The sequence below is a fragment of the Chelonia mydas genome, chromosome 8 (assembly GCF_015237465.2).
Source record: "Chelonia mydas isolate rCheMyd1 chromosome 8, rCheMyd1.pri.v2, whole genome shotgun sequence".
In the NCBI taxonomy this organism is placed as follows: domain Eukaryota; kingdom Metazoa; phylum Chordata; order Testudines; family Cheloniidae; genus Chelonia; species Chelonia mydas.
The window spans coordinates 14,293,788-14,317,315 of NC_057854.1; the positions used below are offsets into that span (position 1 = coordinate 14,293,788).

A 23,528-nucleotide genomic window follows, 5' to 3' on the forward strand; every position below is an offset into this window, starting at 1 on the left:
CTGGTTTAAATTGATGTAGCTACACTAAAGCTACATTGAGTCATAATCAGAAGATCGGGGCCTCAACTTTAATGCTGAAACAGCTTTGGCCTACAACTCTCAAAAATGTCTGTTACCATGGGAAGGTTCTGTTTTTCACTACCCCATAATTTAAGAAATGCTTAACATACCTAAACTATATTTTGAAAATATAATTTGCTTCTAGTCTGATGCCTTTTACAGTGTACCAAGTTTCAGGACAATGAAATTTGAAATGACAAAGATTAAGACCTTTATTTAAACCATTTGAACCATTTAAGAAAATGGAGGCTTTAGAAAGAAGCGAACATGACCATTAATTATCACAGAATAAGCAGCACAGCTGTAATTATCTTGTTCTCCTAGAATGTCTCCCTGACATTTTATCAGTCATATGTTAATATATGCCCAAAGGAACACTTCTTCCTTCCATTTTGCAAGTGATCAACATTATACAGTATTTCTAGTTACAGCTGCTATTAATAAATCTACTCCTTGAAGATGTGGTAGTTAATTTCTCAGGATTCAGTTCACTTAATAGTCTATTAAAAGATATAACCGTCCCTCCATTATTATAATTTTGAGGTGATTATACAAGAATTGCTGAAAGTGGGCTTTTAAAAGGAATCTAAATCCTCTCAAGTAAAGAGTGTCTTAAGTAAGCAAATAAAATCCTCAAGCCTTTTGGTACCCTCCTCAAAAACCTCTGTTTATAAACACTTTTATTTAAAGTGTTCAAAGTAATGATATTTCTCACCCCCAAACACTTTAAATATGAATAATATCATTAAAGAAACTATCCACATAGTCCAAATCTTTCCCTCAAATTCCAGTGGTCCCTACCAGAGTCCCAGTTACAAAAACAATGTAGAGCTTTGCAGTGGTCACCTTTATGGGTATGGGTTAGATTCTTGCACCATCTTCTCAGGCTCAGTTTGCACAGTTTATAGAACTGTTTTTTAGCATGAGCAATGCCAAACCATTCTATATAGTCAGCTTATTAACCAAGACTAGAAACACTACAATTATTTTTCTTTCAAAAACAAGCAAAACTTCCTCAATATAAAACACTATGACCATCTCCACCCCTCTTAGCCATACCACATGCACTTCCTTAAAAAAATATTAGTTTCATTTCCTGTGATGTGTAAGGGAATAAGTTTGTTTTCTATTAACACCCTAGGCCAATTTCCACTTTCAGATCTACCGTGCAACCATAAGGATGTCAATATGGTTGCATAGGTGTAACTGAGAGCTGTGAATATAATTCATTATATCTGAGAGACAATTAACAGTAAAAACCATCATAAATTGCACTTAACATACTTGTTCAACTTTATCTTGTATTAATCAATCAACTTCTTTGGGTTCTCTGACTAGTACAAGGCAAAAAAATTAGGAATTTTGTATATTCTGTCTCAAGCCAGTTGAGTCAAACTATCACAGAGCCCTCAGATCAGTGCACTAGCTTGTGATCCAAGCCAGGTCTTAAATTCTCAGATTATTTCTTGGGGATCGGGGCTTCAGCCCCATGGGAGGCGCCCTGGTTCAGGGCTTCAGCCCTGCAGGTTTGAATATATTTACCAGAGCTCTGCTCCAGACAGCTCTAGCTTAATTTAAGCTCTGGTCCAAGCAGAGCTCTGTGAAATTCGTTATTGATTATCTAAGCATTTCTCATGAGGGAAAAAGTGAGTTTGTTCCACAGACATTCCTGGTAATATCAAAACTAGTGCTAAGGAGTTAACAAAAGAGAAAAGTGAGTTCCAAATTAAACATTGTGGGTACATGGTTAGAAACAGAACAAAAAAAGAACAGCCAAATATACATGCTGGTCACAGAAAGTGCCTTATTTTCTGTTGTTTACAAAGCACAGAACAACCCCCACCTCCCTAAAAAAATTAACGCAAATGACAAAGTCAAACACTGTGTCTATAACAATTCAGCATCTGATGGAAATAGCAGATTATCTCTCCGTAATCAGAAGTAGTAATTAAACAGCATAAGCATAGGAGTTGGAGCTACCCTCTGACTTGTATTGTAATTGTTAAAGTCTGACCCCTAGTGGTTGCAACTAATCCCACACTAAAATATAACTTGGGACAAAGATCAATGGATAAAGAATTCAGAGCGGTAGCTGTGTCAGTCTGTATCAGCAAAAAAAACAAGGCGTACCTGTGGCACCTTAGAGACTAACACATTTATTTGGGCATAAGCTTTCGTGGGCTAAAACCCACTTCATCGGATGCATTCCTCGAGGGCTTCTTTCCATGGGTCCAGATGATGAAGTTGTCATCAATGTAGCGTAAGTAGAATTCCACCATGGTTTCAACAATTTCCATCCCACCATCAACCTTAGCCTGGACCAGTCCACATAAGAGATCCACTTCCTGGACACTACAGTGCTAATAAGCGATGGTCACATGACCACCACCCTATACTGGAAACCTACTGACCGCTATACATGCCTATATGCCTCCAGCTTTCATCCAGACCACTTCACACGATCCATTGTCTACAGCCAAGCGCTACGATACAACCGCATTTGCTCCAATCCCTCAGATAGAGACAAACACCTGCAAGATCTCTATCAAGTATTCTTAAAACTACAATACCCACCTGCTGAAGTGAAGAAACAGAAGAAGACAGAGCCAGAAGAATACCCAGAAGTCACCTACTCCAGGATAGGCCCAACAAAGAAAATAACAGAACGCCACTAGCAGTCACCTTCATCCGCCAACTAAAATCTGTGCATCATCAAGGATCTACAACCTATCCTGAAGGACGATTCCTCACTCTCACAGATCTTGGGAGACAGGCCAGTCCTTGCTTACGGACAGCCCCTCAACCTGAAGCAAATACTCACCAGCCACCACACAAAAAAAACACTAACCCAGGAACCTATCCTTGCAACGAAGCCCGTTGCCAACTCTGTCCACATATGTATTCAAGTGACACCATCATAGGATCTAATCACATCAGCCACACCATCAGAGGCTCGTTCACCTGCACATCTACCAATGTGATATATGCCATCATGTGCCAGCAATGCCCCTCTGCCCTGTACATTGGCCAAACCGGACAATCTCTACGCAAAAGAATAAATGGACACAAATTGGATGTCAAGAATTATAACAGTCAAAAACCAGTTGGAGAACACTTCAACCTCTCTGGTCACTCAATTTCAGACCTAAAAGTCGCAATTCTCCAGCAAAAAACCTTCAAAAACAGACTCCAACGAGAAACTGCAGAATTGGAATTAATTTGCAAACTGGACACCATTAAATTAGGCTTGAATTAAGATTGGGAGTGGATGGGTCATTACACAAAGTAAAAACTATTTCCCCATGCTAATTTCCCCCCTATTGTTACTCACACCTTCTTGTGAACTGTTGGAAATGGTCCATCCTGATTATCACTACAAATTTTTTTTTCTGCTGCTGTTAATAGCCCACCTTAATTGATTAGTCTCTTTACAGTTGGTATGGCAACACCCATTTTTCATGTTCTCTGTGTATATATATCTTCCTATTGTATTTTCCACTGCATGCATCTGATGAAGTGGTTTTAGTTCACGAAAGTTTATGCCCAAATAAATTTGTTAGTCTCTAAGGTGCCACAAGTACTCCTTGGTTTTTGGTTGTTTTTTTTTTGCAGATAAAGAATTGAAATTCTTAAGGTGAGAAAGAGGAAGGAAGTGATAAGAAGATATTGGACTTTTTTTTTACTATGTGTAGTTCCATTGAACTGGATGTGGGCAGTGTCAGGTTTCAGAGGTAACATGCTTCTCTTTGTTCATATAAGGTAATTGTTTTGTGATAGGGAAAGGATAGCATGTACAGGGAACTTCCTCCACTGCTGCCTGCTTGTTGTTCCAGCCCTGCATTGGGTGAGAAGGAGGAAGGGGTATGTAAACGCAAGAACGCAGTGATCTCAGAACATAAGTGCATTACTGAGAGGATCTCATTAGAAAAGCTCCAAGAGTTTTCTCCAAATTGAAGTTTCTAGAAGCTTCTGCAGCTTTCTATAAATCAACCTATGGTAGGTACTTATATGACCCCAATCAGTGTAATATTGCAGCATGCTATGAACATTCATACGGTTCTCCTGGCTATGCCCCTGTGAGGTATGGTAACCCCCTTTCCAGATGGCGAGCTAAGGAACTTGGATCATGTTTTCAGAAGTGCTCGGCTCTTATTTAGGTGACAATGTAGGTGGCCAGGTTCTTAAGAGGGCTTTTGGTTCCCAGGTTTGGGAAAATGTGGCCCAGAGTAACTTGCGCAAAGTCACATTGGCACTCAAGAGAATTGAATCTCTGCAGCCCCAGCCTTAACCACTCGACAGTTCTTCCTTTCTGCAAAACTTAGAGCCATTCTCATGCAACCCTGAAATAGCTGCTAATGTCTCACAACTAACTGATAAATTCACCTTCTAATTTATGTTTACTATTATTATGGAACCTTTTCTTCTTTGTAATTATTACTAAGGAGGTGCATTAAAAATATGCTTGAGTCTTACGGCTGCTGCTGCTGCTTCTTATGAGCCCAGCTGAAGACAGTATCCCCTCTCTGCAACTTCACCCAGGAGAAATTCACAGCTTCAAATGAGGAATAAGCAGCCAGAGGTTTGGAAACAAAATATATCCCACTTCTGTGCAAAGATCTTTGGTAATAAAAATCCAGGAACAAGGGCCAGGTGTGTGTGTGTGTCTGGGGGGAGATGTGAGTGCTGCCTTGAGCCATTCTGTTGTACAAGTGAGGGTGGGGGACTATAGGACATAAGGAATCTCTTCTCCACCAAGAGCAACAGGGCAAGATCTTTCCATCGTGCTCAAGATGGTGACAGGAAGGTTAGCAGCTAACATGCTGGCCCAGGCAACATATCCCCAAAGGAGTCTGGTTTGAGCTGTAGGGTGTATCTAGCCCACCCAATGGTATACATGTTGCATTCAGTTGCTAACACTATCCAGAAGTACTGACCCCTACACCATTCCCTGACCCTGCATCTCCATGAGGAATCCTTCCCTGGCTGATAGCATACCTATTGTTGAGAATACATCAGGAAGCATCTCTTCTCTTTCCTATGCCAGCCCAGGCAGGGTTTGACCCTTTAATATACAATTGCTTCTAAACAGAGCAAGTTTCAAACTTTCCCACAATGCATCTGTAAAATGAAATTGTGCAGGTAAAAAACTTGGTGAAATGCATCACATGCACATACAATAAATGTTTTTCTGTTACAAATATCATAAAATTATTAAAAAGAAAAGGAGGACTTGTGGCACCTTAGAGACTAACCAATTTATTTGAGCATGAGCTTTCGTGAGCTACAGCTCACTTCATCGGATGCATACTGTGGAAATCGCAGAAGACATTATATACACAGACACCATGAAACAATACCTCCTCCCACCCCACTCTCCTGCTGGTAATAGCTTATCTAAAGTGATGACTATATAATGTCTTCTGCGATTTCCACAGTATGCATCCGATGAAGTGAGCTATAGCTCACGAAAGCTCATGCTCAAATAAATTGGTTAGTCTGTAAGGTGCCACAAGTCCTCCTTTTCTTTTTGCGAATACAGACTAACACGGCTGTTACTCTGAAACCTGTCATAAAATTATTGACCAGAGATCAGCTTTTAACTCCTGCTAGGTAGCCTAAAGGTCATGAATTATCTCTGGTACTGTCAGGCCAGAGTCTCAAGTTCTACAGTATGGTCCTACTCTCTTGTTTCTCAAAGCAGCAGGAACTCAGTTTGCATTTTTGGGGAGATGAGAATGCTTTGCTTTATTTACCACTAATCCCCCAATGATTGGTGGACATTGCTAATCAGCCACCCTCTCCAGGGAAAGGTAGAAGCATGTCAATGAGGTAACAGATACTTGACTGTATTGTAGCTTTTCTGTAAATAGAGTTCTTTAATTTGTTCTTTTAAGAAAAACCCACACACAATACACTGCCTGAAAATCAGATTTCTCTCAGAAGGATAAAGGGCTGGGTTGATTCTGCCAGAATTTGTACAGGTGGTTCAATGAATTTCCAACCTAAAGCTTAAGTTTTGTTTACATTCCTTGTCTACAGATCAGCCAGCCCCTTGTGGCCAGGGTGCCTTTGCTCTGCCGCCTTCTTTATCCTCCCTCTTCCAGGTTCTTTTACACAGACTCCACATGCTTGCTCCTCCAGTCACCATCATTATTGAGTGGGGTTGATTCAGGCAAAATGAACTCAAAAGTCTATCTGAGGGCATGGCTCTTACCTCAGAACCTGGGTGACCAACACAGTTGCTTCACCGGGTCCTTGCATCAGTTTCTAGGCTGTGACCCACTCTGTGGTTCAGCTTGTCACTACCCTGTTCAGAGCTGACTCCCTTACAAACTTTCCAGAGTCAGCTCCCTTCAAGAACTGCTTCAGCTATCTTATAAGGATGCAGCTGCTTAAGGTTCCCTGATTTAGCAAGCCTGATCCAGGCTTCAAGTTTCCTGCAGGCCGCTCCCTCACACCCTTTGCTCTAGGTAACTAGATAGCAAGTGAGAAAATCAGTACAAGGGCTGGGAGCTAATAGGTGCTTATATAAGACAAAGCCCTGAATAGCAGGGATTGTCCATATAAAATGGGGACATCTGGTCACCCTACCTTGCTCTCTCATAAAGAAAACAATGCACCTGGGCTCTGAACTCCTTCAGTGTTCCCGTCAAATCTGAAAAACTGGTTGATGGTTTAAACAAAGAGCGCGCACACCCACATATAAGTAGAGGGTGTTACCTTTAAAACAAACACAAACAAAAAGGCCTACCTGTCTCATGGGTAAATGCTGATTTTTCCTTTATTACAAAGCTATTCAATTTTTCTCAACAATAAACGTTCAATCTGGCACATATGAGGCTCTTGCATAAAGGAAAGAAAATACCAGCTGTATGTCAGCAACAAACTTGTTAGAAATTTCCTTATGTACAGAGAGTACAGACTTAGCTGGCTGCTCCCATCCTGTAGTTTTTAAAGGTAGTCTTATGGTCAATTTGTGCTAAGACACACAAACGACAATCACAAAAACTTTTGCTGGCCCCACTTGAGCATGGGGATACTGACAGTCTTTCAAGGGTGAAAAGAAGGTATTGGACCATAGTAGTTGTACTTCCACGGCTGCCCTGCCACTGACGAGGAAAAGGGGTTAGCTAATGACTCTCCTGGGTTCAGGAGAATGTAGGAATTTATTAAAAAGGAAGTAAAAATAGATTTAAAAATACGGGACAACAAGTGTTGCAACCAAAGAAGTATAAAGGCAGAGCTAAGAATGAACGAAATGTTAGGTATTGTTAACATAAGTGCTTTCTAAATTCTGCACTAAGAGCATTCCTGAATTTACTCCTAGCATAATGATCTCTTGCCAAAGAGCCACACAGACTCCAGACAAAAACTCATGATTATCTGCTGTGGTGTAACAGGCTTCTTTCTAGTCATTTATCTAGAGGAGCAGTTTTACTGGCCAAACAAGTTCAGGGACCTGATAAACATTTGAGCAGGTCTGACAATCCGTAGAATATAAGGCAATAATACACAAGCATATGTGCTAATACACCGTAGTAGAGTGCTACTACCACTCATACTGCTCTAGCTAAAATCTGAGCACCTCATTATGCTCCCTGACTTCAGACCTAATCCTGCAGTCCTTACTCAGGCAAAACTGCCATTAACGGTTTTGCCAGAGATTGGCCCCTGCATCTTGAATCAAGACTAGCTCACGCTGTGCAAGCAGTGTGCCAAGCAGTAAACTCAAGACTTGTGATTATTAAAAGCCCATTGATTCTCTGCTCAATTGCTTTTACGTTGCCTTAACCAAAATGAAACACTAAGTCATTTGATATTGGCTATGCTGCTCAGGAGAAGGAAATGGAGAAATGGAGTTTCAGAATGGAGTATGAACAGTTAATCAGTTTCTTTTCTTGCTGTCATGAAAGTTTGTATAACGTTATTTTGACCGAACAGCTTGAAAAACACTGGAGTGTTCTGTTGCTGTTTTCATTCCTTCCAAAGATGTACAACCCTCCACGCTAATAGATACCATCTTACCTTACATAGAATCATAGAATCACAGAATATCAGGGTTGGAAGGGACCCCAGAAGGTCATCTAGTCCAACCCCCTGCTCGAAGCAGGACCAATTCCCAGTCAAATCATCCCAGCCAGGGCTTTGTCAAGCCTGACCTTAAAAACCTCTAAGGAAGGAGATTCTACCACCTCCCTAGGTAACGCATTCCAGTGTTTCACCACCCTCTTAGTGAAAAAGTTTTTCCTAATATCCAATCTAAACCTCCCCCACTGCAACTTGAGACCATTACTCCTCGTTCTGTCATCTGCTACCATTGAGAACAGTCTAGAGCCATCCTCTTTGGAACCCCCTTTCAGGTAGTTGAAAGCAGCTATCAAATCCCCCCTCATTCTTCTCTTCTGCAGACTAAACAATCCCAGCTCCCTCAGCCTCTCCTCATAAGTCATGTGCTCTAGACCCCTAATCATTTTTGTTGCCCTTCGCTGGACTCTCTCCAATTTATCCACATCCTTCTTGTAGTGTGGGGCCCAAAACTGGACACAGTACTCCAGATGAGGCCTCACCAGTGTCACAGTCCTTGGCATGTGCAATTAAAAATCTAATCAGCCCCCTCCTTTTAAATGTAAAACCCAACCGGCATTGCTTGCTATGGGAAAGGATGGCACTGCAGCTTGAAACCATTCCCACATGTGATGAAGGCGGAAGAAGCCAACCCTGCGTACCAAAAGGCTTACCCTCAGTGATGAGCTTCCAAAATCTTAACAACCGGTTCCCTCCTCGCCCCATCCAACCCCCAGGGTTCCTTGATGCCCTGCCCCCCTGGAACCCCTGTCCCATCCACCCCCCTCCCGTCTGCCCCCAGAACTGGGCAGGAGGGTCTTGTGGGCCACCGTAGTGGGTGCCCACCCCGCCCCTAAGAGCCAGAGGGACCTGCCGGGGGACGAGGTGGGGAGTCCTAGCGGTGCTTTCCTGGGGCATCTCCCAGGAAGCATCTGGCAGGTCCCTCTGGTTCCTAGGGGCGGGGTAGTGTACCTGGGGGGGAGCAGGGGGAGTGGCCACTCCCCACACTGATCACATCAAAAGTGGCACCTTAGGCGCTGACTCCGTGGGTTTACTTTATTTCCTTTGCCAGCTGTAATAGAAGGGGGGAGAGTGGTTGGCTTACAGGGGACAAAAATCAACAAAGGGGGCAGGTTTGCAGCAAGGAGAAAAACACACAGCTGTCACACTGTAGCCTGGCCAGTCATGAAACTGGTTTTCAAAGCCTCTCTGATGCGCAGTGCGCCTAGCTGTGCTCTTCTAATCACCCTGGTGTCTGGCTGCTCAAAATTGGCTGCCATGCGATTTGCCTCAACCTCCCAATCCCCCTAAAACGTCTCCCCCTTGCTCTCACAGATATTATGGAGCACACAGCAAGTAGCAATAACAATGGGAACGTTGGTTGCGCTGAGGTCTAACCTAGTCAGCAAACAGAGCCAGCAAGCTTTTAAACGTCCAAAGGCACATTCTGTCACCATTCTGCACTTGCTCAGCCTATAGTTGAACTGCTCTTTACTACTGTCCAGGCTGCCTGTGTACGGCTTCATGAGACATGGGAGCAAGGGGTAGGCTGGGTCCCCAAGGATAACTATTGGCATTTCAACATCCCCATTGGTAATTTTCTGGTGTGGGAAGTAAGTCCCTTCTTGCAACTGCTTAAACAGCCCGGAGTTCCTAAAGATGTGAGCGTCATGCACCTTTCCCGGCCATCGCACGTTGATGTCGGTGAAACGTTCCTTGTGATCCACCAGTGCTTGCAGCACCATTGAGAAGTACCCCTTGCGGTTTACATACTGGTTGGCAAGGTGGTCTGGTGCCAAGATAGGGATATGCGTTCCGTCTATCGCCCCACCACAGTTAGGGAATCCCATTGCAGCAAAGCCATCCACTATGACCTGCACATTTCCCAGAGTCACTACCCTTGATAACAGAACATCAATGATTGCATTAGCTACTTGGATCACAGCAGTCCCCACAGTAGACTTGCTCACTCCAAAATGATTCCTGACTGACCGGTAGCAGTCAGGCATTGCAAGCTTCCACAGGGCTATCGCCACTCGCTTCTCAACTGTCAGGGCAGCTCTCATCTTTGTATTCCTGCGCTTCAGCGAGGGGGAAAGCAACTCACAAAGTTCAAGGAAAGTGGCCTTACGCATGCAAAAGTTTCACAGCCACTGGGAATCATCCCAGACCCGCAACACTATGCGGTCCCACCAGTCTGTGCTTGTTTGCCAGGCCCAGAATTGGCGTTCCACTGTATCAACCAGCCCCACTGCCACCATGATGTCCCAATTGCTACAGCCCGTGCTTTCAGGAACGTCTGTGTCCATGTCCTCATCACAATCGTCCTCATGCTGGCGTCTCTTAGCCCGGTTCTGCACATACTCCAGGATAATGCACGAGGTGTTTATAATGCTCACAACAGCAGCAGTGAGCTGAGCGGGCTCCATGCTTGCCGTGGTATGGCATCTGCATGGGTAACCCAGGAAAAAAGGTGCGAAATGATTGCCTGCATTGCTTTCACCGGGGGGGGGGGGGGGGGGTGACTGACGACATGTACCCAAAACCACCCTCAAGAATGTTTTTGCCCCATCAGGCATTAGGAGCTTAACCCAGTATTCCAATGGGCAGTGGAGACTGCTGGAACGGTGGGATAGCTACCCACAGTGCAACGCTCCGTAAGTCGATCTTAGCCACGGTATTGAGGACACACTCCGCCAACTTAATGCGCTTAGTGGGAACATACACCATCGACTGTATAAAATTGATTTCTAAAAATCGACCTAATTTCATAGTGTAGACATACCCCGAGAAAAGTGGAACCCCTCAATCAAGTGAAAGTCTCTGGAAACTGAACAGAGAAGTTGGTCCTATAAAAGATATTACCTGGCCCAGCTTGTGTCTCTGATATCCTGGGACCAACATGGCTCCAAACAACACTGCAACAAGAATGATCGGGCCAGCTTTCTTCTGGGATAAATCTTAATACAACTCTTTGGACTGATATTGAGGCCAACATTTTCAGACTTGCATACATAACATTAGACACCTAAATCCAAATCAGGCATGGAATTAAGTGATCTCTGCACCTCTGGTAACATTTAATTAGGTGACAAAGTAGGGATTTCAGGGGTCTGATATTAGGCACCCAAGTTTCAAACCTGTGGTCATCATGGTTTGTATTTTCACCCACACAAGTCACAAACAAAAGAGTCCCACCAGGAAGTAAACTGACATACTGTATTTATTGCACAATTTCCCCCTAAAATTGGGAATGGTTATTATAATACAAGTGCACATCTTGGGAAATATATACAAAAAACAAAAGAGATAACAAATATGTACATTTTACCCAGCATTTTACACATACCACCATCTAAATAATTTAGAGAAAGCAAAACAAATTGCCCTAAAACATCTGTCATAACTAACTAACAGGGAAAATGTATGCAAGGTGTAAAATCCTGTTCTTTTTATTTTTATTTTGTTTTGAGCAGACCAGTGTTTGCCAATTGTAACAAAATAAATTTGCTAGTAGATATGTTTAGTATACTTAATGTTTTCAGCCTAAAAATTAAGACATATTAATAGAGGTTGGGAATATTGAAGAAATAAATCAAACAGATTAGTTTTTTTATACACAAAAAAGGTGTGATACATTTTAAAGAGTCAACACTACAGTGTTGTTAAAGATCCCTTTTTAAAATTATTCAACGAAGAGGTGCATGTACCACATTTCTCATGTACCATAAAAGAGAAGTTACAGGAACACTGCCCATCATGCTAAAGTTGAATTTGCATATTTATTACAACAGCAGTATGGTTAGGAAAAGTGTCCATACGTTTTAGAACTAAAGCTCAGATATTCGTCTCACATGGGGAGCTAGCATTGGTGACCTGATAACCACAGTGATGGCAAGAGTGGCCACTTTGTCTAGGACTGACTGAACAAATGATTGTATTAAAACAGTCTGAGGGAGTTGTGTTAGGCAGAAGAAAGCTGAAAATGATTTATCTTAATGACAATTTTTTCTCTTTCAAGTACTTAATTTCATGTTGGCAGAGGCCATGTGTTTCTTAGAGTCAACCCCAATTTCAAAATAACATCCAGAGTTTGCTTAGTGATGAGTAAACAGAAGAGAACAGAGTATTTTCTTGTAATAATTCATTAGGGGCTTAATCCTACAAGGTGCTGAGCATGGTGCTGATCCATCAAAGCACTTAAGCATGTGCTAGTCTCATTGACTCCAGTGAGACTATCTGTGCTTAATGGGACTAGCACATGCTTAAAGTTAAGCATGTGCTTGAGTGCTTTGATGGATCAGGGCCAGAGTGCTCAATACGTTGTAGGACCAAGTCTTGTAGCACTACTGCGATCAGGTTATATTAACTGCAAACTATGTACAATGTTCAGAATTGTAATTATTGGCTACATACTGTATTCTAGCAAAAATAGTTTAAAATTGGTATTTTAGAACGCAATCCTACATTACTGATGTGTGTTTGTAGAATCAGGCCCTTAAACATTTGTTGTGTTCATTCCAAAACCCAGATGTAATATAATCATGTGCTTAAAAGAGGACATTTAAACAATAAGCAAAGTGACAAATTAAATCTTTAGACTATATTAAATATGAAAGTCTTCCCTGCAGCAGTCAGCATTAGATTTTGTATGCAGACAGAGTTTCAGGACACGCTGCCCATATTAAAGTTTGGCTTACTTACCAAGTTAGATTCCAACCCTACAAGGATAATGGTGCAGGTGCAAGTCTGTCCATATGGACCCTTGTAGGAATGGAGTCCTAAGATTAAAGTTACGATTTTTTTATATTACTACCAAAACACACTGGGTGAAATCCTGGCCTTGTTGAAGTCAGTGAGAGTTTTGCTATTGATGTCAGCAGGGCTGGGATTTCACCCATTGTTTTTAAGTTCAATAGGGAGGGGGGGATTGTTTTGTTTTTAAAAAAACATCCGCAAACCACAACAGAGAGCATGTTACACATTATTGAAAAGAGGCTTATAGAAAGAACGAGCTATTATAGAATGGTAAAGATAGTTTAGTGAACGAGTGAACCAGTACCTTTCACTTTTATTAGGGATAGGCTGTGAACTCCAGTATACTGAAAATGATCAGTGAAAACAAGAACTGTAATTAGCTATGTGAACTGGCTGCTAGGACAAGCAAGCACAGAGAAGCACAGAACGCAGTGTCCAGTGAAACTGAGGTAGTAGCGCCTTTTGATACATAATCACCCACCTGCTGAACGTTCACATCACTTACAGCAGAGTGATTCCACAGCCGCTGGTTTTTGCAACTACTGTATGTCTGACAGCAAAACAATGGTGAGCGAGTAAAGGAGAAATGCTGAGAATGGAATAAACAGCATTTCCTGCTGGTAGCTAATCAAGTCGGTAGAAAAGGGATTACAACCACTTGCATCATTGGGACATTTTGTCTAAAAATAATTTTGATATTTCTATGCAATGGCATAATCACGCATCCACATTTGTAGAACTTTTTTTTTTTAAAAAATATATAGCAATTAGTTACCTGAGCAATTAAGGTTAATAGTCTATTTTTTCCTCCCCCAGTGCTTTGGTACAATTATTTCTAGCTCATTATTTCACTCACTCACTGACTGCTGTAAAAACAATATATTGCCAGAATATTATAGACTGTAAAAATATTAGAGGTAATAGTCATGGCATTTTTGGGATGCCACCGGGAAATTTCAATCATTCTCTCTTTAACATTTGTTGGTTTTGTTTCAAAATTGCATTTCTTCTATTTTTTGTAAGTCATGAAACAAAAGTATCACTATAAAGCAACATTTAAACATTATAGCCATTGAATACCTGTTACAACACCAAGCCAAAAAAGGGAAACAGTCACATTTGCCAGTTTGTTTGTTGGCTCCCCCCGCCGCTTGAAAACGGATTACAAATACATTTTTAGCTGAGTGTCATTAGTAAGCTGTTTACAAAAAATCATTTTTCCTTTGAGAAATATCCACAATTTGACTATTTAGTGAAAAAGCAGTTGTTACAAATCACTGCAGTTTGAGAGTTAGAGATCTTAACCCACTCCTAATAAGTATAAGCCAGTCTCAGGACAGCTGCTTCCTTCTCCTGTTAAAGTTTACAATCAGCAAAAGCACTGTACATTATTACAAAGCAGTTCTTCCTTGCATTCCCTGTTTTTCACGGTACATAATTAGCCTCCTTGCAGAAATTGCCAAAACCATTTGCAGTTCTTCAGCTTTTTCTAAAATCTTGGGGTTTCTTCAGTAACCTCAAACTCAGGCTTTTCAATTACGATTATAGTTTAAATTCTTTTTTATGAATGGCCAAATGGGAGAGAGAAAAAAAATAAAAGAACTCTCCAATTGTTTGTATAATATGCAGTCAGTGACGGAGACCCAGTCAGCTCAGCAAGCTGTTCAGTTCAGTTGCCTCCAGCGAAAAGGAACCAGGACAAGTGTGTTTCATGTCTGTCTCCTTGTCTTCCATTTCATTTCCAGGAAGAAAAAAAAAAAAAAGTTAATCTCTATGCCCTTCAGCATTTTAAAGTAGTATCTGGGCAACATATGGAGAGTGAGTGCTTGCTACAGCTGCCAGTAAAGGGAGGTCGCTGGATTCAATCCTAAAAGGAAGAAGAGAAACACTAAATCTAACCCAAAATGTAGGTGGGCTGTACATGTGCATTAACTGCTATATTATCCATGCCAAGCTAAGGTATTTGCAGTTGGACTATTCAAGGAGAGAAGTTCTATATTTTATTTATAAAGCTTTAAACTGCAAGTCATTCTCAATGTAAAGTTAAAACACCTGCATTTCTGAAGGCAAGGCAACATCACCACGTGTGATTAAAAATGCGAACAATTAGTTTGTTTTTCAACAGACATCAAAATTAATTCCTGATCTGCCTGGTGACTCACTGACAGATCTTCATTGTCATGCAGGAGACTTGGGTTCCATTCCTGCCTGCTCTCTTGGTCACTGAGCTAACCGTGCTGGCAAGGGAATACACGGGGGGGGGGAATTCATCCTACCCGCTGCACGCACGCAGCCTGAGTAAAGGAGCTTTATGTGGGGAACTCAGCACAAGTTAGGAGCAAAGGGGGGAGTGGAATTCATTCATTCCCCACTCTCAGGCAAGCCATGGCACTGTGCTGCAGCTCCTCCCTTTGCAGATACTACTTCAGCCTGTGGCTACGCACGCACACCCACCCCCCACATCCTAGCCTTCAACCAATACCCATCTGCATAATGGAGTATTTAGAGCTGGTGATGAGACCACCTTCCTAGGATCCGTTAAACGGCCTCTCTGCTTGTGCCCCATTCCCACTGAGGGGGTGCTATGTGGCATACATGATACAGAGAGTGTTCTCTGTGCCATGTGGGGAATGTCACCCTGGAGGTATCAAGTGCCTTGTGTTATTCAACAGGGACTGGCCACCTAAAGAATGGTTCTGATGAACTCTGGAGTGGTGAGTCCAGAGAGGGGGAAATGGAGAGGGATCTTGGAAGACATGGAGACAGCCCCAGAATGGGAAATTCATGTCAAACTAATGGTCCTGATCCTGCACAGGGATCCACTAGCGCAGACCCTGTGGCTGTGACAACCCTACTAGTAGATGTAGAGAGGATTTGTGATAGGGGAAACACATGTGGAAACTGTATTGAACAATGTGATCATACCCAAGTACCACACCCAGCTCCTTGACATGAACTCGCATCTGGCCCTTGAGGTATTCAGACAGCATCTTGCTTTTGAAATACAGCTCTTGCAGCCGATCTTCCAGGTGCATAACACACTAGGAGCACATGAAAACAATCACATCAGAAACAAAACACCTTGCAGCCCCCTATACCAGCCAAATTCCAAAGAACAACACAGTCCCCATAATTCTACTTTCTTTAGTGGGCCACGTCAAGGTACATAATTATTTGAAAGCACCTGGCAATAGCAGGGGAAGACACACAGCAAGAATGACGCAACCTTTTGTTTAGATTTCTGTTCTGAAAAGTATTGTTTACGTAAAGCATGGATCTTATGGTCCTACTCTAGCAAGACTCTCACCTATTTCAGTGGAAATTTTGGTTGCAAATCAAATCAGGACCAAAGACAGCTATCTTCATTACAAAACAAAGTTCAACTGAATATCCCAAATGGGCAAAACTGGAAGTTAGAAAATGCACAATATGACCAATTGTGGCTATGTGGAAGTATGAGAAATATCAACTTATAGCATCTTCGTTAACACACTAATTTAAATTATATTCTCAAAATATATTCAGCCCTTTAGATCTCACCCATACTTACAAAATTTGGAGATAAATTATGCTTGTAAAGCTGAAGAGTGGAATGAAGCAGATTGGAGATAAGGCTAGAGACTAACACCTCTTTTCCTAGTTTATTATCAATCATTCGCCTTTGGCTACTGGCCACTTGCACTGTCCATTTATCCGTGTCTGCAATAATGCAAACAGCCTCTGCAATTGGTTCATCCAAAACAGGATGCTTAAAAAAAAAAACAACAACAAAAAAACAAAGACAATAGTTTAAGTCTGAGAGTAACAAAAGACAACTCAATTTTTCCAAAAATAATTTCTTCCTGAATAGTGATGGCATTTTTACATACACTGCAATCCCTTAAAAATGGATCTTTATAACAGAAAAGCTACCACAGTTTTAAAAGGAAAAAAATACTACATTTTCCAAAGTAGTTTTCTTTTTATTATCCTCTATTGTATTGAATATCTTCTTCCGAGCATGAATATGTGTTTCAGTGCCTACAAAGTTTCCCCTTGGACATTCAATAAATAATCATGTGTCCTGTTTGAATGGAGCTGAAGTTAAATGGACATAGCTTAAAATTATATTTTAAAAAAACCCAACCCCCTGACTAGCTTTAACTGTTAAACTTTAGGTTATTAAAGCTGAAAGCATCCAAAATCTAATTTCCTTGTCACCATGTGTGCTGTTATTTATTTTTTGTATTTCACTCAGTTTGGACACTTTAAATAATTTCACTCCTGTTACTAGTCAAGTTTTCCTTACTGTCAGCAACAGCTCTGGGGATACGGTTTGTTAACTGTTGCTGCAGAACCAGCAGAGGGAGCAAACAACAAAGTCCACACTCACTCGTCTAGTGCCTTCAAACAGCGCCTTGACAAAATATTTCTCTGCAATGGATTTTTCTTAAAAGAAATATTTAGAACTCTGTTGGTCCTTTTCCCATTATATTTTTGGCTTAACTGCTTGAGAAAGCATCCCTTTACCCATTGGTGCTATGGTACAGTATGATTTTATTTGAAAGCCAGTGAGTAAAATCTTTTCTAATATTTTATATTCCTGGCAGTGCTTGATGTTATCAATTCAGTTAAAAAGTTTGTTAGGGGAGGAAAAAAAAAATCTCTCTTTATTTTGTGGTATATAAGAATGAAGCATTCGTTTCACTCCAGTAGTCACTTTGAGATACTGAACTGGTTTCTCAACGTTCAGCTGGGCTTTATTTATAAATGGGTGAAATCCACCCAGGTGTGCAGGGCAACTCAGTGGCTAACATGCATCTGATAGTTTTCTTCCCCTTCCCTGCACATAGCCCTATGGGAAATGGCCACAGATACAGGTAGCCAAACCTGCTGCGCATAAAACGGTGCTATTACTGGGGCTTTGTGGCAGAAGGGATCGTGCCAGAGGGCCTGTTTACTGCTCACAGAAAAAAGTGTTCTTTTATCTTTGCTAGGGACTGATCCTGCTCCCACTGAAGCAAGCTATTGGCTTATAGGGAAGAAAGATCATGCCCTTCAATGGCAAATGGCAACCCTTGTCTGTAATGTCTTTTCCTTTAATTTCCACAGAGCCAGAGGGGGTAGGGAATGATGCACTTCCACCCATCCATTCCTCCCTCCAACCTGTCCCAGTACAGATACTGGATTATGCGGATAGGACTCTGTTAGGGAAGAAACAGTGCCCTAGAGTCCCCATTCTATAGGAAAGAATAGGAAGAGAAAGGGAGATCAGAGTGCAGAGAGCCCTGCTCCCCACGCGGCTCGGGGTGGGGTGTTTGTCTCTCTTTTCCCCACAAAGCCAGCACCGTTGGGTCATTATCTTCTATGAAAAAGAAATAACAGTACTAGGAGATCCCAGTATTTCTGAGGACAATGTTAATTTCACCACTGTAAGTTCTGCTTTGCAGACACTCAGGACATCAGCAGTTTGTTGGGGAGACATAAATGGGGAAGTCTGTATGGCAGTTCGGACCCCATATCTCATAACGCTATCTATCAACGGGGTTGCTGCGCCTAAAAGAAGAGAGACTTCATGATTTCTCTAAGGTTTAACATGGATGTCTCTTTTCTCCTAGGGCATGATCCTTCTTCACTGGCTTCAACAGGACCTTACAGTGCAAACATGCAGATAACTATAACCATGTTACTCAGGAGTAACAACTGATAGACGAGAGCATTGAGAAACTAGTGAAATGGGCGTGTGGAAACTAGAATGGAGCTGTGAGAATAAATATTTCCAGTTCCAGCAGGTTTGCCAGTTCAGAAATATTTGCCTCTCTTTATTGTGAAATATACATTTCATTGGATATAGTTTAATTACCTGCACCGCATGCGACAAATCCGACACCAAACAGTGTCTCAGTTTTTCATCATTTCCTACTCCTTGCAAAACAAAGTCAGGTACGTAAGATGAACAGTAGCCACCTAGCAAGGACCTTCCAAAATTGGCAATACTGGGCTGGATAGAGTTCACTTCAACTAATTTTGACCTGCAAGAAAGGTATATCATGGACATGTACTATAACTAGCACTGATTTCGACTCATTTCAGCTTGAGCAAGTGTGACATTTCAGTTCCAATCATCTCGCCTCTAAACGTGATCAGCTGTGCAACCACATTTTAAAAAGGAACTTCAGTTCAAAGACAGCTTAAAGTATTCAGCCCTGTGCATAAAATACTATAGAGGAACAAGATACAAGCCAGGGTTGCCATGCATAATTAATACTGTTAACATCCAGATCACCATGCTCTTTAAATTCATTTTACAACCACCGAGCCCAAGAGAATCTTTCCAACCAAGGATGCAAAAACAGGCGGCAGGACCTCAAGGCATGTGTGTGGAGGAACGAGGAGAGAGATTATATTTGCCATGGTGTCGGTTACAGTTGAAAATACTTACCCAGGAAAAGGGATCTCATCTTCTTCTGTCCAATCTTCATGCTCTCCTACGTAGTAATTACTGTTTTGTCTGGTTAGATCATGACCTGTATCTTCACTTTCACTGTCACCGAGAGCACTATCTGAGCTCTCATTTCTTGGAATGTCCCAGTCAGATCCGGGGGCAACTTTTTTCTCTGAATTCTCTTTATCCCCATGGGGGACACAAATAGAGATTGTGTCTCTTTGGTCCTGCTCAGCAAAGCATTTTTTGCATGTCTCCTGGCGATCAGATTCCATAAACTTACAAAATTCACTGGGTAGTTTGCTGTTCGTTGTACCTAATTTTTTAGAAAGTTCTAAACTGCTGCTGTGATCTAGAACCTCTATAGTTGCTTGCATTGGAATATCATCAATAGTCCTGGTTTCAATTGAACCGTCATCCGTAAAATACTCATCAAACAGACTCATGCTCTCTGCATTGTAAGGATTCGGATTCCAATTCTGATGCGCGCTGGCAACTTGAGGGAACGGTTCAGCTGTCCCACAGTCTCTATTTTGGTCCTCAACAGTTTGTTTTGCTTCACAGTTCTGAGCAGCACTCACTCCTTCCTCCATTGCTGCTTGGTTGTGATGCCTAGCAATTTGTTCCACAACTGCTTGACTTCGGAGTTCAATATCTGAATCAGGAGACATGGAATCTCCAATCAGGAAAGTCACCTTTGTCTGAGCCTCAGCGGTACTACAAGGAAACGCATCAGACAAGAGCTTATCCGGAGGCTTCTTTTCCACTGCTATACCTGTTGATCTTGTTACTCTGATGGCCTGGTTACCAGATTCCAGTGATTCCTCAGTCCTCCACGTTCCTGCTGTTGGCTCTAATCCCGACTCTGCCATTGCACATTTGTCCACTGAAGCTGACCCTGTGCAGATTACTGTTTCCAATTTTGTGTCCAGACAAGATGTCAATTTATCCTTGCACTGCGTAATGTCAGCAGCATTTTCTTGGCAGTCAGCAACAGAAATTGTCCTGCTCTCATCTGAAGAAGTCTCCAGATCCACCTTAGAGGCATTTTGGGCGTATTCTCTCTCTTGATGTGAAACACCCTCTGTATTTTGCCCAAGAAGCGGACACTTACAATATTTACAGCTACAGTTAGGAGTTCTCATTTCTTCAGACTCTCTAGATAGCAAATTGCTTCTGTTCCTGTGGATTGTTATGAGCACATATTCAGATTCCTCTACCTCTCCTTTTTCCAGTGTGGTAGTAATAACTGTTCCAGGCATTACTATGGCTTCATCTTCCCCATTTTCTAGAAGATGCGTCTCTTGTAGTTCAGAGCATCTTATGAAGTAAGTGAGGAAATAAAGCAATCTCTGGACTAGATCTTGTCTTTTACCAACCACCACTGTTTTTGCTAATCTCACAGGTGATCCAATAGCCCCATACAAGTCTCCTACAACAGAAAACAAAGCAAGCATCAATATTTTGCAGCTTTAAAATAATCATGCTGTTATTATACAGATACTAGTTTTCTAAGGCCAGGTCAACAGTAGATGAGATTTGTGGGTAAAGCTAGACTAGTAAACCTCCCTAGTGCAGATACAGCTTATACTGGCAAAAAAATGCTTTTGCTGGTACAATTGTGTCTACACTATTGCTTTTGCTGGTATAGAAATGTTGCCAAACAAAACAAAGCATAGACTCCTAACCAATATTTTTACACTAGCAAAAGTTTCTAGTGTCAATGTTGTCTCAATCAGCTTGGGCAGCTCTGTATTTAGGCTTGACAGGTGTGACAGGGTCAGGCCAGATGGCTACAGGAGAGTGACAGAAGGCAGATATATTAGCCCCAGGTTAAGTAGGTCCCTTTTCCCTGGGTAAGGTAACAGGGAAGGTTCCAGAACAATCAGGAACTTTCTGGAAACAAGGCAGACAGGCTGACTGGAACACCTGCAGCCAATCACGAAGCCGCTAAAATCAATTAAGACAGGCAGGCTAATCAGGGCACCTAGGTCTAAAAAGAAGCTCACTTCAGTTTGTGGTGTGTGTGCGAGGAGCTGGGAGCAAGAGGTGCAAGAAGCTGAGAGTGAGAAGGCGTACTACTGGAAGACTGAGAAGTACACACATTATCAGACATCAGGAGGAGGGTCCTGTGGTGAGAATAAAGAAGGTGTTGGGAGGAGGCCATGGGGAAGTAGCCCAGGGAGTTGTAGCTGTCATTCAGCTGTTACAGGAGCCACTGTAGACAGCTGCAATCCACAGGGCCCTGGGCTGGAACCCGGAGTAGAGGGCGGGCCTGAGTTCCCCCCATCTCTCCATCCCCCCAGCTCCCTACTTGACACCGGAGGAGTTGACCTGGACTGTGGGTTCCACCAGAGGGGAAGGTCTCTGACCTGTTCCCCGATCCACTAGGTGGATCAGCAGAGACTGCGGGGATTGTTCTTCTTCCTTTCCCCATGCTGGCCAGTGATGAGGCTAACTGAGTGAATGGCAGATTTGAGCCATGAAAGTGGCCAAACTGAAGGCTGCCGGGAACCTCTGAGGCGAGCAAATCTACCAATAAGCACAGGACCCACCAAGGCAGAGGAGGAACTTTGTCACACAGGATTGACTTTAAATTGTTAGTCATCATTAGACAATTTCACAAGACAGAAATTGACCAAAAAAACCACCACCAACAGTTGGCAAGCCCAGCCTCGCCCACATCTAGCGCCCACAAGGGTCTAGTGCAGAAGTGGGCAAACTATGGCCCGTGGGCCACATCTGGCCCGTGGGACCCTCCTGCCCAGCCCCTGAGCTCCTGGTCCGGGAGGCTAGCCCCCTCCCCCGCAGCCTCAGTGCGCCATGCCACCGGCGCAATGCTCTGGGTGGCTGGGCAGCGCAGTTGCAGAGCCTTGGCCTGACCCAGTGCTCTGGGCGGCATGGCTGTAGCGCCACCAGCCACCGGTGCTCCAGGCAGTGCAGTAAGGGGGCGGGGGGGTTGGATAGAGGGCAGAGGAGTTGGGGGTGGTGGGCAGGGAGCAGGGCTGTGGATAGGGGTTGGGGAGGTCAGAGGGCAGGGGGGTTGAATGGGGGCAGGGGTCCTGGGGAGGGAGTCAGGAAGGGGGGAGGTTCGATGGGGCGGCAGGGGACAGGGAGAAGGGGAGGTTGGATGTGGCAGGGGTCCTGGGGGTGGAGGGGGCAGTCACGAATGAGAGGGGGGGTTGGATGGGGTGGCAGGGGGCAGTCAGGGGAGAGGGGTCCGGGGGTGGTTAGGGAACATGGGTGGTGGATAGTGTAGGAGTCCCCGGGGTGGGGGGGAGGGCGGCATCAGGGGACGGGGTAGGAGTCCCGGGGGAGCTGTCAGGGGGTGAGAAGCAAGGGGGAGGGGGGTCAGATAGGTGTGGCCCAGCCCCTGCCTCCTGGCTGTTTGGGGAGACACAGCCTCCCCTAACTGGCCCGAAATATACATTTTGAAAACCCGATGTGGCCCTCAGGCCAAAAAGTTTGCCTGCCCCTCATCTAGTGTCATTGGCCCTGCTGTCATGGCCCCGCACTTTCACATTCAGGAGCACAGAGGCCACCCCTAGGCAGGAGCCCCTAGCCATAGGGTGGCCTCTCCCACAGCCAGGAGCTACTCCTCGGGGCCCTGGTCAAGGATCTGTGCTCTCCTGGACTAGGACTGCTTTCCTCGCACCTTGTGCCCCTCTGTTGCACAGGGAGCCCCCTGCAGCCCAGATATCAGTTCTGGGAACCCCCTGCCACCGCACTGTCAGCGCTGCCCTAATCCGAACCCTAATACTACTCCCCTTAATTTCCCACAACTATGAATTGTTAAAAACGTGCTTAAAAATAAAAATTGATATTAGTTGCCAACATTACAAAGAATTACAAATTCTGCCACGTGTATCTCTGTTGAATACAGAGGATTGTAATAGTGCTGTTTGACTCATACGGAAGATGATGCACTGATCAGAGGAACATATGAGCTGCCCTATTTAGGCCCAATGGGATGAGTTCAGGGGGAAAGACGTACGTTTTCTTCTCAAGGGGTAATTAGTTTTAGAGGGACCCTTCCATGGGCAACAGCCTTAAGAGCAACCGTGAAACTACACACCGGATAGGGCTTACGACGTCAGTCTCACCATTACAGTCCAAAGGCAATGGAACCTTTCACCTCTATGCCAAGCCTGGCCCAGATTTACAGCCACTGAAATTTATCCTCTGTTATCACTTCAGTGGTCTGTGGATGATGACTAGCTGG

General features: G+C 43.3%; 1 protein-coding gene across 6 annotated transcripts in view; it reads right to left on the reverse strand.

Annotated features, from left to right (window-relative positions):
• FNIP1 (folliculin interacting protein 1) overlaps positions 1–23,528 on the reverse strand; it is a 118,077-nt gene that overhangs the window by 12,770 nt on the left and 81,779 nt on the right. For 4 of the 6 annotated variants that reach the window (XM_007053561.4, XM_037906915.2, XM_043521421.1 and 1 more), the window contains 5 exons: positions 19,304–20,738; positions 18,725–18,893; positions 16,433–16,630; positions 15,808–15,923; positions 11,330–14,749 (listed from right to left, as the gene is read on the reverse strand). The exons of 1 other annotated variant lie outside the window; for it this stretch is intronic. In XM_007053561.4, coding sequence (XP_007053623.3) covers positions 14,671–14,749; positions 15,808–15,923; positions 16,433–16,630; positions 18,725–18,893; positions 19,304–20,738 — 1,997 coding nt within the window. In that variant the 3' untranslated portion in view covers positions 11,330–14,670. Of the gene's footprint in view, positions 1–11,329; positions 14,750–15,807; positions 15,924–16,432; positions 16,631–18,724; positions 18,894–19,303; positions 20,739–23,528 lie in introns of those variants that run through there. One more of the 6 variants, XR_006283458.1, reaches the window with a different exon arrangement.